This window comes from Schistocerca piceifrons, chromosome 2 (genome assembly GCF_021461385.2).
Source record: "Schistocerca piceifrons isolate TAMUIC-IGC-003096 chromosome 2, iqSchPice1.1, whole genome shotgun sequence".
NCBI lineage: Eukaryota > Metazoa > Arthropoda > Insecta > Orthoptera > Acrididae > Schistocerca > Schistocerca piceifrons.
Genome location: NC_060139.1, coordinates 417,508,597 through 417,526,178, shown reverse-complemented (window position 1 = coordinate 417,526,178; position 17,582 = coordinate 417,508,597). Strand labels below are relative to the sequence as shown.

Sequence of the window (17,582 nt, the reverse complement as noted above, 5' to 3'; positions counted from 1 at the left end):
GAAACAGTTGTGAACACAACAGTGGACTTGTCAACTCTAATCCGATGTACACTGCTGTTCGTAAAAGTGAAACAGTCAGAAACAACAAACTGCAACACGACACGATAAGATGAAGTGTAGAGCAGCGGCATCATAATAAATTATTTAAATGGCAGAGAGATGGTGTGTTCGTAGGCCCAACAGCGGCATCTTTATGGAAAATTTACGTAGGAAGTGAAACACCAATACCGAGAGATGTGATCACAATGACATATCAGGCGAACCGGCAGGCCGGGGAAGCAGTGGTACCCGTCGTTCTTCCAAGAAGGCTTGCATATTCCTGACGAGACAGGACTGTGTTACGAAACACTCAGATGGTCGTTGTAGGATATGGAAACGTGTAACCAAGTGCCGCTACGCCTAGCCGATATCGACATTTGATTGTGTTCGAATGAGGCAAAATAGTTGGCCTCCGGGGGAGCGAGTCTATCATTCCGTGACATTGCATCGCTTACAGGGCACACTGCTTCAGCATTGAGGCGTAAGTGGAACTAGTGCAGAGAAGAACGTAGTGCACTGCGCCGACAGGGTACCGGACGACACAATATGGCCACAGCGCGAGGTGACCGCCATCTTGTCCGCTTGGCCGTAACGGACAGAACAGCTTCGCGCTCAGAGCTGGCGTGAAGTTGGTGTATTGCAACGGATGTGGACATATCTGCGGGCTGGACTGGTGGTATACATGCCACTGCATCGACTTCTGCTGGCCTGAACCCACGAACGCCACAGACTGCAATGGACTCTTGAGCGCCAGCACTGGCGTGCTGAGTGGCAAAATGTATTTTCGGAGGACTCCCGGTTCAACTTGTCCAACAGAGATGGCCACGTGCGCGTTCGATGCCGCACGCAGTCAAGTAGACTGTATTGCTGTGCGGCATAGCAGACAAACGCCAAGTGTGATAGTTCGGGTCGCCATTGCCTGTAACATGCGATCTCGCCTCCTACGTCTTGAGGAGAAACTGAACAGCTACCTCGGCATAATGGAGGTTTCATAGCCCGAGATATTGCCCTTCCTGCAGGCCGTTCCACATGCCATATTTCAATAGGACAACGCCCAGTCGCATTTGGCGAGGAATATGCAAGCCCTCATCGAAGAAGGACGGGTACCACTGCTTCCAATGGCCTACCCGTTCGCATGACATGACGCCCATAGAACTTGTGTGGGCTATGGTCGGTCGACAACTTGTTTGTTGAGGTCCTCCTGCAGTGAGGAGTTGATGTTTTGTGTACGCGCCTACAAACCGCGTAGCAGCACATTTAGGCACTCTTTGTCTCCATGCCACGGCATCAGGCAGCTCTGATTGCAGCACATGGTGGCGCTACTCAGTACTGGATTTCCGCAGTCACATTGTATGTCCAGACCTTTCATACTAATCATTTGCTTAATGTCACGTCCGTAGTCGATGAAATAAATTTCATTCTGATCACATCTCTCGGTATTGATGTTTCACTTCCAACAAAGAGTAGTGTAATATTTTATCCGTTACGTTAAGTGTAACATTTATTGGTCTGTCAGACAAACAACGCGTATGAGTTAAAATTATTTGAAGAGTAATCAGAAGAAAAACTTTTACAAAGGAGACACCTACATGTCAAAGAATACGCTATTTTTATTTGAAAACTAGCAAGTATATACGTGGTAGGTGTAGCTTTTAAACAAAAACCTAATATTTATTGGAAATTATTTTATACAGAATGAAATAAGTGAAGATTATTAAAATGCAAATAATGTTTGATTTTGGTATGGCATAAATGTTCCATATTACGATAATATTAACAGGAACAAAGTGCTTCGTAGCATCATGAGTAATTAACAACATAACTCAAAAATGTATGACTTACATAGAACGTACGTACGTTTAGCACTCGTACGTTTTAATGCCATTTCAGTTCTTTTGCGCGTCGATTTAATCTTAAGGTAAATAGTTTAAAGAATTTGTCCGATCGTGCAGGTGTGCAACTTTACCCTTTAATCCTACAACACTGTCTATTTTACAATGACGTTTGTGGCTATTAAAAGGCTACCTTATAACAGACTACTCATCATTACATTCATACATCCAAGAATTAATATAGGACCTTAAAGGCAAAATTTATCGAATTTTTCTACTCAGGAGTTGTTACAGGTGTAATTTGTTTAGCTTTTAAAAATGAGCTTTTCTTGGATGTGATCTCAATGTTCAACTATTTTTTCTTGTGACGAAAAGTGTCAATAGTATTTGCAGATCAAGTCAAGAGGCGTGTGACACGATTATAAATTGTACAGCAAAGGAAAACATAAAAATCTAGAAGGATATTTGAATTTCGTGTACAACGAAGAAACTGTGTTTTTCATACCTACAGAGAACTATGTATTATGTATCAATAAATGTGTTTTGGTATAATCACATTCTTCTGATAACCCCCGGTAGCAGGTTTCAGTATCGTGATTTGTGTTGACATTTTTGATTGTACTTACATTTATTTGCGTAGATGTTTAAGTATACTATAGTTTTAACGCTGTTAGCTCATAATATGTGCTAAAAGTATTTTGCTTCTCTTCAAATGTTATGTGTACTAAACCGTATATTCCAAAATTTCCAGTATTTACAGATGCACCTAAAAGCATCATCTAAGTCAAAATAAAAGTATGAAATTGTCAGCAGCTATTTCTCTAGTCACAAGAACTGATTTGCCCTTCAGTCGTTATGCATCATGTATCTTTTCAAATAACAGTGACAGCTCCTAAAACGGTATAAGGATATAAATTTTGATATTGATATAGTGAAAAATTTACAGTTTTCAGTGAAAAAAAGGATCTAAGGCTATCAGCAATAATTCGGAATACCTATTTTTCGCATATATGACTGGTAAAAAGAAAGTCTGCAACCACCGTAAACTGTCATCACTAACATGAGGAAGTGAAATATGGACGTTAAATGTTCAAACAGTTCGAGCACTGAGAGTTTCACTGTGGACTGTAGTAGAAAGTTTACTGTTGGACTGGAGACACAACGAACTGTTCGCCTTGGGCGCCCACATTCAGTGCTCCACAAACCAATTTTATACGGCAGTAGTATCGATTTTCAGCACATAGCCAATTCTAACACCTCTTCAATTATTTACCTGGATCCAGAAAAATATCTCTGTTATAATATCATTCTATGTTTCTAAAGATGAGGTGAAATCAGTCGAAGAGTTGCTAAAAAGCAGACTAGAACACGTTAAAACTGTTGCAGGCATAAGGATCCATCATCATTTGTCTCCAGCGGACTCTGACAATGTTGTTTCTGTTTATGAAGACAAATGGTACTTAGGACGTGTTGCAGAGTGCTGTGAAGCAGAAGGTGATGTTATTTGTGAACATCGTGGCACCAGCAGGACCAGCAAGATCATTTCATTGGCCACGTTTGGCATACAGGTGTTCGATTCCTTTTGAACATATTCTTATGACAGTTCCAGTTCCTACCACAGTGTCAGGAAGACAGTACAATTTACCACTCAATGTACAGAGTACAGTAGCTAAAGTGTGGGAGAACTTCTGTTCGAAGCACAATCGACTGGTTTTTAGCTGTTAAGGTGCAGTAAACATTAATGATGGGTTGTGTTAATCTGTCTATATGTTGTTGCTTACTGATTAAACATTTGTGGGAGAGGATAACAAGAGGCAGAGCAGTTTACGATGTGTTTTTACAAAATTGTGTTGTGGAACAATGGCCACATGACGAAAAACATCTGTCAACTTCTATTTGATACAAATGTCTTGCAATAACAGGCTGAAATTTTGAGATATATATCATGATGGTCTACTTATGCAGTGTGTGAAATTTGGCTTGTCCCTTTTGTGTTACCACACTTTAAAAATCCATGTTTTTCAGGTATTTTTTCAAATTTTTGCATTTTTGTGACTGATTTGTGACTGATATGGGCATGATGAGTTCTGTATGTGTTTAGGCCACATTAAGTTTACCACAAAAAATTTATACCCCTTTTGAGTGAATTATATTTGACATAGAGGGCACCTACAAAATGTACCTTTTAACGTATTACATTTTTTAATCACATTTTGGAATTTTTTAATTTCCCTCAGAAGTATGTTGCTAGTGTTTTGATTCATGGAGTGGTGTTATCTAAACGGATGCTACTGGGTTGTAAAAATTTCATTGGACTGTGTGGAATAGTTTCAAAGTTATTAAGACCTGAAGTTTGGCCTGAAGATAGATTGCCACATGCGGGTTGCAATTTCAGGGTCATGCCACCTTCTTTCACAAGTCGTAATTCTGGAACTAATTGGCAGGGGAAACTAATACTTTATACACGAATGTTCCACACATGGTAGAATTAGTGTACTGAATTTCAGTCAAATCTGAGACTATGAACTGGAGCCCCTGGTTGAACTGACATGGAATGACCCATCTACCTTTAGAACGCAGCTCACTAATTAACTGTGGTATCAATTTGAATTTCATCCATTTCACACCAAACTTTAGAAAATATTCCAATTCTTACAATGGAACTCTATACTTCCATTCGTAACAGGTAACGCCCACCCCCCCCCCCCTTTTCAGAAGAATAATATCTGACTTCGACCATATTCTACGAAAGAACAAAGAGATCCTTTGTTTTTCTTACAATTTGTTTCACATTGAAATTGACAGAATTCAACGTAAACAGACGAAATGAAGGTAGCGCTTAGCAGCGCTTAAGTTTGTACTTTGATTGAATTTGTGAATTTCCAGAGAAATTTTAGAAGTATGCTCACTGCGTATACACATTGGATGCCTCGTGCTCGACGCCTTGCGATGTTTGCACAAAGAACGAGAGAAACTAGCAATTCGGAGCTGTTGTCTGCCTAGAGTCGTCATTAGATTGAATGTCAGGACACTGAAACCCCGTAGGCATGCATGAAGGACTGTTTCGTTGCTTGCCGTTAAATTTTTGCAAAATACTGGCGATAGCTTTAACTGTATCCCAAGGAATATGCTCATACCATTAAGGAAACAGCATACTGCGTACAAAAAGCTATACAAGTATGGAAAAGTGCTGCTTCTAACTGATGTTGAACCCATCGTAAGTATCTACAACGTATGATTCGCACTTAGCATAGAACTAAGGCTAAGTTAAACACCCCTGGTTGTGCCAAATGAGACCTATTTGCTGTTGGCAGTACTCACTCTCGATGGTGGCAGCTAGGCGCACGCCGCGGCTCCGCAGCGGGCAGGTGGTGACCTCGTGGCCGACGCGCACTTCCCAGGGGCAGGAGTCGCTGCCGGCCACGCCGCCCGGCGTAGACCGCTCCCCACTCACCTGCCGAGGCAGCACAGCTACACAGTCACGACGCCCAGGTCATCACCGTCTGCTGCAGACAATCTGTAATCTGGCACAATGAAGCTAACAATACCCACAAGAACCTCCGACCGAGGTGGATAGGTGACAAGTAGACAACGGGAGTGCATTCACAGAAGCACTGCCTTCGAGTGGTACTATCATTAGCAGATCTCACGTAGCCGATGTTACGGAGAAAATTTCGTGACTCCTCCCCTCCCCCACTACTCCGATGGGTCAGGGTCGCTTCAAAGTATTTTGGCGTTCTACACGAGTAGTGTAATTGTAGCCTAATTCTCGGCTCTCATGCGTACACTGTCCGTCCAAATAGGTATTAGACCGATTTTATTCCTGACGAATAGGCGACGTCAGCGCACTAATTACGATGGCAGCTTGAACTACGATAGGCGTTCAGTTACGCACTTTTTTTTTCCTCGGCCAATTTAGGTCGAAAAAAATGCGGAGTTTGTTGTGGGACACAGTGGAATATTCCCACTTCAGCTCCTATAGTTTCATGAATTTCCGACAGGTGGCGGCGCTATACGTAGCTTTCAAATTGGTGTCTGTAACGGAGGTGCGTTCCAAGCAGAGAGTATCTTTTAGCGGAAAATCTGGGCATCACAGATGTTCCTGAACACTTGCAGAATGTCTATGGAGACCTGGCAGAGAACAAAATCACTGTGAGTCGTTGGGCGAGGCGTCTGCCATCATCGCAACAAGGTCACGCCAAAGCGTCCGATCTGCCGCGTGGCGGACGGCCGCACACAGCTGTGACTTCCGCTACTTTGGAACGTGCAGTCACTCTCATTCGAGGTGATCGACTGGCCACAATGAATCACCTTTCTGTACAACAGGACTTGCCTGTTGGTAATGCTGACGAACTCGTCTGTCAATAGGAGCAATCAAAGGTGAGTGCCCGACGGGTTCGTCGCCGACTAAGACCGTAAAGAGCAAAATGGACCATCTCTGCCGGATTGCTTGCCCATTATGAGGCTGATGTTGACAATTTTTTTAATCGAACATTGTAGCAGGTGATAAAATATGGCTTCATCACTTCGAACATGAAACAAAACGGCAATCCATGGAGTAGCACCGCAGCATCTCTTCTGTGAAGAAAAAGGTCAGAGTCACACCCTCAGCCGATGAAGTGTTGGCGACCGTCTTCTGGGACTATGAAGGGGTGATTCTGTTTGATGTCCTCTCTCACAGCGCAACGACCAATTCCGAAGTGTATTGTGCTACCCTCAGGAAACTGAAGAAATGACTTCAGCGTGTTAGCTGCCACAAAAATGCAAACGAACTTCTCCATAACAACGCAACGTCTCACACAAGTCTGCACACACTACCGGAGCTCAAAAATTTTCATTGGACTCTTCTTCCTCATCTACTCTACAGCCTGAATCTCGCATCTTTCGGCTTCCATTTGTTTGGCCCAACGAAGGATGCACTCCACGGGAAGCAGTGTGTAGACGATGGCGACGTTGTTGATGGCTCTGACGACGGCCAGTACAGTGGTGCGATGCGCGCATACAGGCCCTCCTAGTAAGACCGTCGCATTGAAAGGACATTATGTTAAAAATAGGATTTTGTAGCAAAAAGAGATGAGAATAGCACGGTGTATTAGAATCCTGAGTGAAACAAACCAGCTCTCAGAAAAAAGAATGTATTGCATTTCTTACTAAACGCGCCTCGTAACAACTCTAAACACCAGTTGTGTGTTCAATTAGTCAGCTGAGCAGCAGTGTTAATTAATTGTCAAGCAAACGTACTGTGCAGCCGTTGTTGTGACAGAAATCGCAATGGAACACCGAAATGAACACCTCTAAATCATCTAATCCAGACGTACTCCAGAGTGTTTTGAAGAAGAGAGGAGAGTGTGCAATGTTTGTCCCGTACACCTTGACTCTACAACAATAATGCGTGGACGCATACCGCAATTCGACTGAAATGAAAAAATACGGGTATTTCTTTTGTGAAGAAGATCTTGACGGGTGACAAGTAGTGGTACTATCAATACCAACCTGCCACAAAACGACAAAGAATGGGTCTCTGACAGTTCGTTAAGACCGAAGAAGGTGTGACTGTGGCGCGGGAGTTGAACAACGTCCCAAAGGACTGATAATCATTCATCTATAAATGTTCTGTGCGTCCTACTCAAGTGAGGGAAGATCATATGGAACACCTCAAGCGTTTAAACCACCATCGTCAGTTTTCTTAATTTTTTTATTTATTCCGTCTCGAAACTATTTGGGCTGACGGTTTACTCTCCCCATCCACGCACCCTCAAAAAAAGCCTCTACACTTATTGTTTGTAAGGCTAGTGCAACAATTACAAATGTTGGTTTAGTAACAGTTTGTCGGGTATAATTATGAAAAAATGTGAAACAGCAGAACCATAGCAAAATAAGTGCAAAAAAATTTAGCTCTCGATGAACAGGTTCTGTAATTTAGATAATTAAATCGCCACAGTTCGCGTCTTACTTGATTTATTGTTTCCCTCATCAAACGTCATCGTCGTCAAATATTCATTGCCATTATGGGCAACACGTTAGAGGTTTCAGCCGCCACTCGTCACCGTCATCAACGAGTGTTTAAGATTATGCGCTCTTAGCAACAAAATATTGATAAAATTCATTGTTAAACGGTGTTTATAAACTTTTGAAACACTATGTCAAAGTGATCGTAATTAGAATATATGATGCAGTAAAGTTTTTGCCTTATTTACAGCAGACAACCAGTGAAGCTGCCACAAACACGAAGGTCGACTTGAATACCACAGCTTCTTTTAGAAGCACGATCTTTCTGAAGGTAGTATCACCTAGCCTTCCTCTGCCCCTTGAACTAACTTACCTAGCTATTTATAGTGAGATCTTTAGTTTAATATGAAGTTCGTACGATGTTTGAACTAGCATTTACTGAAGTACGGAAAACCAAAACTGAGCGATTTGACCAATGGAAAGTCATTAGATTCACTTTCACAACGGAAAGGGGTTCAAATCCCTTCCTAACCTTCTAGATTCAGGTTGCGGCGGCTCCCCTAAATGGAATTATGGCGAAAATCTTGACAATCACTTTTCTATGATCATGGATTTCCATCCTCACCTACGCCCAGTTCCACCTTAGGCATCGCTTTTGACACCCTCATCGTCGGTGGTGCCTTAAATCCTACTATACTTTCTTTCTTGTTTCAGATACTCATTTTGTGTGTTGAACAGCTAAGACTGGCATGGATACAGCGGAAATAGACAAACACGATTACAACCGAACCTCGTATATCCGATCCTCATAAATTCAGATCTGCTGCTCATTTGGATCGTCCTTTCTTTTGTTTTTATTTATTTTATTATAGTAACTGTACAATATTTGATACTAAAGTGCGCGTCATTTATGACGGCGGCCGAGTTTAGGCTCGTTGTGCACATCTGACGTCACAAAACACAGTCAGCCAATGAACAGAGAACGACGTTGCCAAATCTGGATCGCAGTGCAGTGCACGGACGAGTGCCTTCTGTTTTAGAAACCTTCAGTCGTAAATAAAGTAACTGAGCAAAATCAGTGTCTTGATAGCAGACTTTCTTTTATAGAAAGTTTGGAAAAAGCATTCTTTATACCAATTGCTTCATATTCTATTAATTAATTAAACCAAACAAGCAATAAGCCTCCTAATTCAGGCGATAGCAAGGAAAGGTGTTTGTATCATTCTCTCAAACCGCTTTTTCGCAATAAAGAACAACGGTGATTGTTTATTTCCTATTGTACTTCGACGAAACGTGAATAATTCATAGTCATACCAACAATGTTTGTCGGTATTTTGTGTGATATGTTGGGAGATATATTGAATGACAAGCTGCGTTAGCGTAATAGTTAAAGTGTAGGGTTGCTAAGGTTGTGAGTTCAAGCCGTGTTCAGTACTAAATATTTTTTTTTATTTAAAAACAAAATCGAAGTGTCCTACTTCATGAATTTTATTCGTTTGAATGTAATTTTGTGAAATTTCTGTCACAACAAAAATCGACTATATGGAAAGTATACGCTATGGACTTTTACCTCTGCAAACTCTTCAAAATTTCGTGCAATGGTTTACTACTTATAATGCTGCACAATAACCGCGTTGAACTTCGGAACAAAATTAAGTCATTTATGGGAGGGAAGGTATCAGTCAAGAAGATGTGTAAAAATCAAATTTTTGGGCCAAATAGTTTTTGTGAAATCGAATGATAAAGTGTGTCAAAGCAGCCGAAACAGCATGTGTCTGCACAGGCGAGCAGTGCAATGATGACAAAATCGCGCACATCGCAGAATGCGGGGAGCACGTCTCTGTAGCAGCGAAAGGTTTAATGCGGCCGTGGTGGCTTTACTTCATAAACTGCGCGCACCCCCCTAAACGTAAGTTTGCGAACTATACTATGGCGCTGCTTCTCTTGGCGCGTACAACTGGCAACGCAGCGATCACCCGCGTCTGGGCGGGCATGCGCGAACCGCGAAGATAAATGAATTGAACTATAGTGAAGTTATAGCCATCGTAGTTTTTTAACTATCTGATTTCATTTAACTTTGTTCTGTGATCATGAATTACTGTAAAAAGTGGTTCAAATGGCTCTGAGCACTATGGGGCTTAACATCTGAGATCATCAGTCCCCTAGAACTTAGAACTACTTAGACCTAACTAACCTAAGGACATCACGCACATCCATGCCCGAGGCAGGATTTGAACCTGTCCAAACTGAAGCGCGCAGAACCGCTGGGCCACACCGGCCGGCTCAATTACTGTAATTGTATTTTCATGTTTGCTCTCAGTTGTCTATCTCTGATATGTTTTATCATTATTCTTTTTTTCATTTTTTTCAGTTTCCCACACAAAAACTTCGTGAAAGTTAAATAGTCATACCCCTTAAAAATAATACGTAGTGATGCTACAGCTTCTGTTGTCCCATCATCTTCCCTTATTCCATGTTGATTTTTTTGTAACTGCTGTTTAATCTTATCTTTTAATCCTCCTTTAACTGTGTTAAGTAGGGATTTGGACCCTTTGTAATCAGGACATCGTTATAAATGGAAACTGTTAGCTTCCTTAAGATTTCAATAAAAAAAGCACTCCGTCTTCAGGCCACAAGAGGCCCATCGGTACCATCCGACCGCCGTGTCATCCTCAGTTGAGGACGCGGATAGGAGGGGCGTGTGGTCAGCACACCGTTCTCCCGGTCGTTATGATGGTTTTCTTTGACCGGAGCCGCTACTATTCGGTCGAGTAGCTCCTCAATTGGCATCACCAAGCTGAGAGCACCCCGAAAAATGGCAACAGCGCCTGGCGACTGGATGGTCACCCATCCAAGTGCAAGCCACACCCGACAGCGCTTAACTTCGGGTGTGGGAACCGGTGTATCCACTGCGGCAAGGCCGTTGCCGTGAGATTTCAATAAGCCATTTAATTATAAAAGCCGTTTTTGCTTATCTGCAGCATTTTTAGTAACTTGATAAGGATACTGGCTGTTGCTATCGCTTCATTGTTGTCTAAGTTAAATATGATACTGTGAAATTATATTCCATTTCTTACTTTTCCCTCCCGTGTTACGGTCTACTTAGTTGTTTTGCAAGTATCAACTCCAACTTCTGCAGTTTTTTTAGTCCGTCTATACATCACTTAATCTCAATCATCGTTTTTGTTTCTTATAGCTAATTTTAAACTTGGTGAAAAGTGTTATGTGATAGCTATGAATCCTGAAATCTGGATAGTAATGAATGACTAGATTTAATTTGGTTTGTGCATGTACATACGACCATAATAGAATTTGCTTGGTAACTGGCGTTGAGTGCCGGTGGTTTCCAAAGATACCAATTTCTCTAAGGTACTTTGAACCTATATGTTCTAGAAACGTGTAAATGATTCCAAAGTCACGACTGCTCGTTGAAGTCAAGCTAATAGACTCCGTCAAGCAATGGTTCTCAGTCCAATTCCAGTGCCTGAGAACGTATATTACATGTATGTGTGTGTGTGTGTGTGTGTGTGTGTGTGTGTGTGTGTGTGTGTGTGTGCGTTTTAGAGACGGAGACAGAGAGAGAGACAGAGAGAGAGAGAGAGAGAGAGAGAGAGAGAGAGAGAGAGAAAGAGAAAGAGCGTGTAGAGAACAAATGTAAACTTCAGAAAGTTAGAACTAGATATTCTCGGTACCATGAATGAACTAACTTAAACATCTTAGTAAAGCCAAGTCTTCCGCTCCAGATGCTATACCGTTTATGTTTCTTACAGGATGTGCTGACATAATAGCTCTACACCTTTATCAATCAAATACAACTGCTCGTTCGATTAAAGATTGGAAAGTTGTTCAGATCACATCGGTACTGAAAAAAGGAAATAGGTGTAATCCGCTGAATTAAGACCCATCACACTGACGTCGACATCGAGTAGATTTTTGGAACATACACTGTGTTGGAAAATTATGAATTACCTCGAAGAAAGGGATCTATTGAAACAAAGTTAGCAAGGATTCAAACAATTTCGTTCTTGTGAACAATACCAACCTTTTGGTCGCTGTCAACAAGGTATCTGAAATTGATTCCGTATTTCTAGATTTCCAGAAGGTTTCTGACAGCGTTCCTCACAAGTCACTTCTAATCAAATTCCGTGCGTATGGAGTATCGTCTCAGTTGTGCGACTGATTCAATATTCTCTGTCAGAAAGATCACAGTTCGTAGAAATCGACGGGAAGTCATCGAGTAAAACATAAGTGACGTTTGGCGCTCCCAAGGAAGTGCTATACACCATATGCTGCTCCTAACCTATATAAACGGTTTAGGAGACAATACTAGCAGCGCTCTTAGATTGTTTACAGTGACGCTCTTGTTTACCGTCTATTAAAGTCATAATAAGATAAACACCAACTGTAAAATTATTTACACAAGATATATGTTTGGTGCGAAAAGTGGTAATTGACTCTAAATAACTAACGATGTGAGGTTAACCACATAAGTATTAAAATAATCAGTTAAAGTCAGGATATGTTACACGATGTGCCACATAAGTCTAAAGGCTATCAGTTTAAGTGAATACCTAAGAAATACAATTACGAAAACGAAATTGTTTCAATCCGTGCTGACTATGTTGGAAGAATAATGTAGATAATGTTGTGGGGAGCCGGTCGAAGTGGCCGTGCGGTTAAAGGCGCTGCAGTCTGGAACCGCAAGACCGCTACGGACGCAGGTTCGAATCCTGCCTCGGGCATGGATGTTTGTGATGTTCTTAGGTTAGTTAGGTTTAACTAGTTCTAAGTTCTAGGGGACTAATGACCTCAGCAGTTGAGTCCCATAGTGCTCAGAGCCATTTGAATGTTGTGGAGAAGGCAAACCACGGACTGTGTTTTATCAGCAGTACACCTAGAACATGCAACAGATCTATGAGAGAGACTGCCTAGACAATGATTGTCCGTCCTGTTCAGGGGTACTGCTTCGCGGTATGGGATCATCATCTGACCGAAGGGGAAGGAAGGGACTGTCATTTTTTAGTGTCACGAAATAACGAGTCAAAATGTCATACACTCCTGGAAATGGAAAAAAGAACACATTGACACCGGTGTGTCAGACCCACCATACTTGCTCCGGACACTGCGAGAGGGCTGTACAAGCAATGATCACACGCACGGCACAGCGGACACACCAGGAACCGCGGTGTTGGCCGTCGAATGGCGCTAGCTGCGCAGCATTTGTGCACCGCCGCCGTCAGTGTCAGCCAGTTTGCCGTGGCATACGGAGCTCCATCGCAGTCTTTAACACTGGTAGCATGCCGCGACAGCGTGGACGTGAACCGTATGTGCAGTTGACGGACTTTGAGCGAGGGCGTATAGTGGGCATGCGGGAGGCCGGGTGGACGTACCGCCGAATTGCTCAACACGTGGGGCGTGAGGTCTCCACAGTACATCGATGTTGTCGCCAGTGGTCGGCGGATGGTGCACGTGCCCGTCGACCTGGGACCGGACCGCAGCGACGCACGGATGCACGCCAAGACCGTAGGATCCTACGCAGTGCCGTAGGGGACCGCAGCGCCACTTCCCAGCAAATTAGGGACACTGTTGCTCCTGGGGTATCGGCGAGGACCATTCGCAACCGTCTCCATGAAGCTGGGCTACGGTCACGCACACCGTTAGGCCGTCTTCCGCTCACGCCCCAACATCGTGCAGCCCGCCTCCAGTGGTGTCGCAACAGGCGTGAATGGAGGGACGAATGGAGACGTGTCGTCTTCAGCGATGAGAGTCGCTTCTGCCTTGGTGCCAATGATGGTCGTATGCGTGTTTGGCGCCGTGCAGGTGAGCGCCACAATCAGGACTGCATACGACCGAGGCACACAAGGCCAACACCCGGCATCATGGTGTGGGGAGCGATCTCCTACACTGGCCGTACACCACTGGTGATCGTCGAGGGGACACTGAATAGTGCACGGTACATCCAAACCGTCATCGAACCCATCGTTCTACCATTCCTAGACCGGCAAGGGACTTTGCAGTTCCAACAGGAGAATGCACGTCCGCACGTATCCCGTGCCACCCAACGTGCTGTAGAAGGTGTAAGTCAACTTCCCTGGCCAGCAAGATCTCCGGATCTGTCCCCCATTGAGCATGTTTGGGACTGGATGAAGCGTCGTCTCACGCGGTCTGCACGTCCAGCACGAACGCTGGTCCAACTGAGGCGCCAGGTGGAAATGGCATGGCAAGCCGTTCCACAGGACTACATCCAGCATCCCTACGATCGTCTCCATGGGAGAATAGCAGCCTGCATTGCTGCGAAAGGTGGATATACACTGTACTAGTGCCGACATTGTGCATGCTCTGTTGCCTGTGTCTATGTGCCTGTGGTTCTGTCAGTGTGATCATGTGATGTATCTGACCCCAGGAATGTGTCAATAAAGTTTCCCCTTCCTGGGACAATGAATTCACGGTGTTCTTATTTCAATTTCCAGGAGTGTAGATATGAAAAGTGAATTGGTTTGACAGTCATTAAAATAAAGACGTTTGTCGTTGCGGCGAGATCTTTTCACCAAATTCCAATCACTAACTTTCTCCTCCGAAGGCGATAATATTTTGTCACCCACTTACGTAGGGAGAGATGATCACCGTAATAAATTAACAGGAACCTGAGCTCTCATGGAAATACTTAAGTGTTCGTTTTTCCCGCTCGCTGTTCGAACGGTAGAATAGCAGTCTGAAGGTGGTTCGATTGGAAACTCTGCCAGGCACTTAAGTGTGGAATTGGGGAATAGTGATGTTGATACTGAGAGAGAGAGAGAGAGAGAGAGAGAGAGAGAGAGAGACAGAGACAGACAGAGAGCGGGAGGCAGAGACAGACGGACAGAGAGACAGACGCACTCACCGTGGAGATCCATGGCCCGGTGTCGTTGCGCTCGCTCTTGAGCGAGAAGCTGAACTTGCTCTCGAGGCCCGGTGACTGGCAGAGATCTGGCAGGTCAAAGCTACCAGCGACGAGACTGAAGAGCGGCAGCACCAGCGCCAACGCTACAGACTTCATTTTTGGCCGTCTCTAAAAGACAAGTTATCAGTGTCAACGAGTGTAACAGGATACGACTTCAAACACTATGACTGAAAGCGTTGGGGTCTTTGATATGAACAGCCCGCAGATACATACACGTTCTTGGACGCAAACGGTATAACATAGCTAACAAAGAAACACAAAAATAATGACGAAATAGGGCACGTCATCCATTAAGACACCAAAAGGCAAAATAACTTGAAACTGAAAAAATTGTGTGATACTACCGTTTTGTCACATGCGACCTTCCCATTTTTTCATGTCTGCTCATATTCCGTTTTATTCCTGCGTCTCCTCTATCAGCGATTTTTCTATTCCCTAGTCATCTTTTTCTACGATCATTGTTTCAACACCTACTCCACTGGGTCCACGTGTTCTATTCCTGCAACTGCAAGGGCTACCGATGTGTCTTTACAGTTGGCAAGAGTTAACTGTTTTGATATCGGTAGGCGGACAGCTATTATCATGTTATTTTATCGTGTTTATGATTAACGCTTTTAGTGTTATTATTGTTGTTAATGAGATGTCGGTTTTTATTGCCGTTGAAACTCTTCTTACATGTGAAGAGGTTCTTGTAAGGAAAAGCTAACATAAGCTATCTGAGAGTATTTAACTAGAGAATTTATTCTAGCAAAAATAAGTCAGCAATAACTATCACATCTAATAAATTTCATTCATAAACATATACATCGCCTCGTCAATATAATGTGATGTTTACTTTCCGTTGTTCGAAATTTTTCGGCAAGAAGAATATCCGTTTGACTCGTTTACCAGTCATTTTTTTATTATTCCAGCTAAATCAGAATTGTGAGACCTGATTTTTCTCCCAGTTCATACAATTTTGGATTTTACCAATTCAAACAAGATTTATTGTTGCAACAGTACATATGGAGTAAATGAAATGATTACATTTACAGATAGCGCCAGTGTTTCTGAGGAATGAGGTTTCCACCCATGTTGAAACACTCATATTAGTACGTGGTGTAGCCTCCACTCCGGCCGAGGTGGCCGCGCGGTTCTAGGCGCTACAATCTGGAACCGCGCGACCGCTCCGGTCGCAGGTTCGAATCCTGCCTCGGGCATGGGTGGGTGTGATGTCCTTAGGTTAGTTAGGTTTAAGTAGTTCTAAGTTCTAGGGGACTGATGACCTCAGAAGTTAAGTCCCATAGTGCTTATAACCATCACATCCCACACCTATCGACTGGAAACAAGTGTGGAGATCGTGGTAGCTAGGAAAGATGCTGAACGTCTTCCAGTCAACATTGAGTTTCACGGGTAACGTGTGGACGAGCATTATCCATCTGGAGCAACACATCACCTTTCTGTTGCAAGATGGTTCAAATGGCTCTGAGCACTATGGTACTTAACATCTATGGTCATCAGTCCCCTAGAACTTAGAACTACTTAAACCTAACTAACCTAAGGACGTCACACAACACCCAGTCATCACGAGGCAGAGAAAATCCCTGACCACGCCGGTAATCGAACCCGGGAACCCGGGCACGGGAAGCTCGAACGCTACCGCACGACCACGAGCTGCGGACCCTGTTGCAAGAGTGGTTATAAAAACATTCTGCACGTACTGAGCGTTGATTAACACCCCTATAAGAAACTCGAAAGGTGAACCAGAATAGTAATTTATCGCCAGTGTATCATGGACGAATGCACTCTACGAGACAGGGCTCACCAAGTCGACGTTGTACGCGCATACGACCGTCAATTGCTTTCAGGAAGAGTCATCGCTGAAGACCACGGCGCGCATTTCATTTCCAAGAGATTCTCATGGCACCAGTGAAGTTGTGCGCGTTAATGCTGTGGCGGGTGTGCAAGACAGATTAGAGGTGTCCGTGCCCGTAATCTCACTGCTAATAAACAGTTCGCAACAGTTCGTATTGACATGTCTTGAACTCTCTTATCTCTGATGTACATTGCTGTACTGCTGCCCTTACGACAATCCTGGCGGGCATCTGTGCTGTATGACTCGAACACGTCCAATTTGTGTGGCAGTTCTTCGAAAGGACTATCTCGCCACTCGGAAGACCGCCGTTCGACACTTTTCAAACTCGTTCAGTTGGCTGCAGAAAGCACGAGTGTGTCTCCGTGGCATGGTGACCTGCCTACTTCATATACACTAAGCCTTCTGGTTGTGAGAATTCCCTATTATAGGCTAGACACAGACGACACTCTGGTAGCTACGGCACTACGTTATCTGTTGGTTGACGACTTTGAAACAATTATCAATACATCTACTACCCCCGGGTGGCGTATACCGCTAAAGTACCAAAATCGACGTCATCTTTTCATGTGTACTAAAATTTTGCCGGCAGTGTATTTGAGTAAATCAGAATTTATTGTCTTCTCATCATTCGTTACAGATTATTCTTCACCTACCTGCTTTGCGTTCATGATATTCCGATGAGAATTTATACATATTATAAACCGAAATTCCTCGCCACTCTTTTCTGTCAGTATGTGAACGGTACGGACTTCGATACGGCCTTGCCAACATATAGACTGATTAGCAATGAATATTTGTGTATATAACTCATCACCGCTACGCTAGAAAAGCCATCCGGTTTTAGATACATTATGCCACCTTCTCAATTGACATTTGTCTGCCCGATAGTGTTTTAAACCGAGCTTGATAAATTCTGCCGTCAGAATCGCTAGCAGTTGACAGAGGTAGTGTTTGAAGTCGATTAACG

The 17,582-nt window shown here is 43.4% G+C and overlaps 1 protein-coding gene across 1 annotated transcript in view; it reads right to left on the bottom strand.

Moving 5' to 3' along the window:
* LOC124777180 (hemolymph lipopolysaccharide-binding protein-like) overlaps positions 1-17,582 on the bottom strand; it is a 49,631-nt gene that overhangs the window by 12,860 nt on the left and 19,189 nt on the right. The window contains exons 3-4 of the mRNA XM_047252491.1: positions 14,701-14,868; positions 5,193-5,325 (exon numbers count right to left, since the gene is read on the bottom strand). Coding sequence (XP_047108447.1) covers positions 5,193-5,325; positions 14,701-14,856 — 289 coding nt within the window. The 5' untranslated portion in view covers positions 14,857-14,868. The remainder of the gene's footprint in view (positions 1-5,192; positions 5,326-14,700; positions 14,869-17,582) is intronic.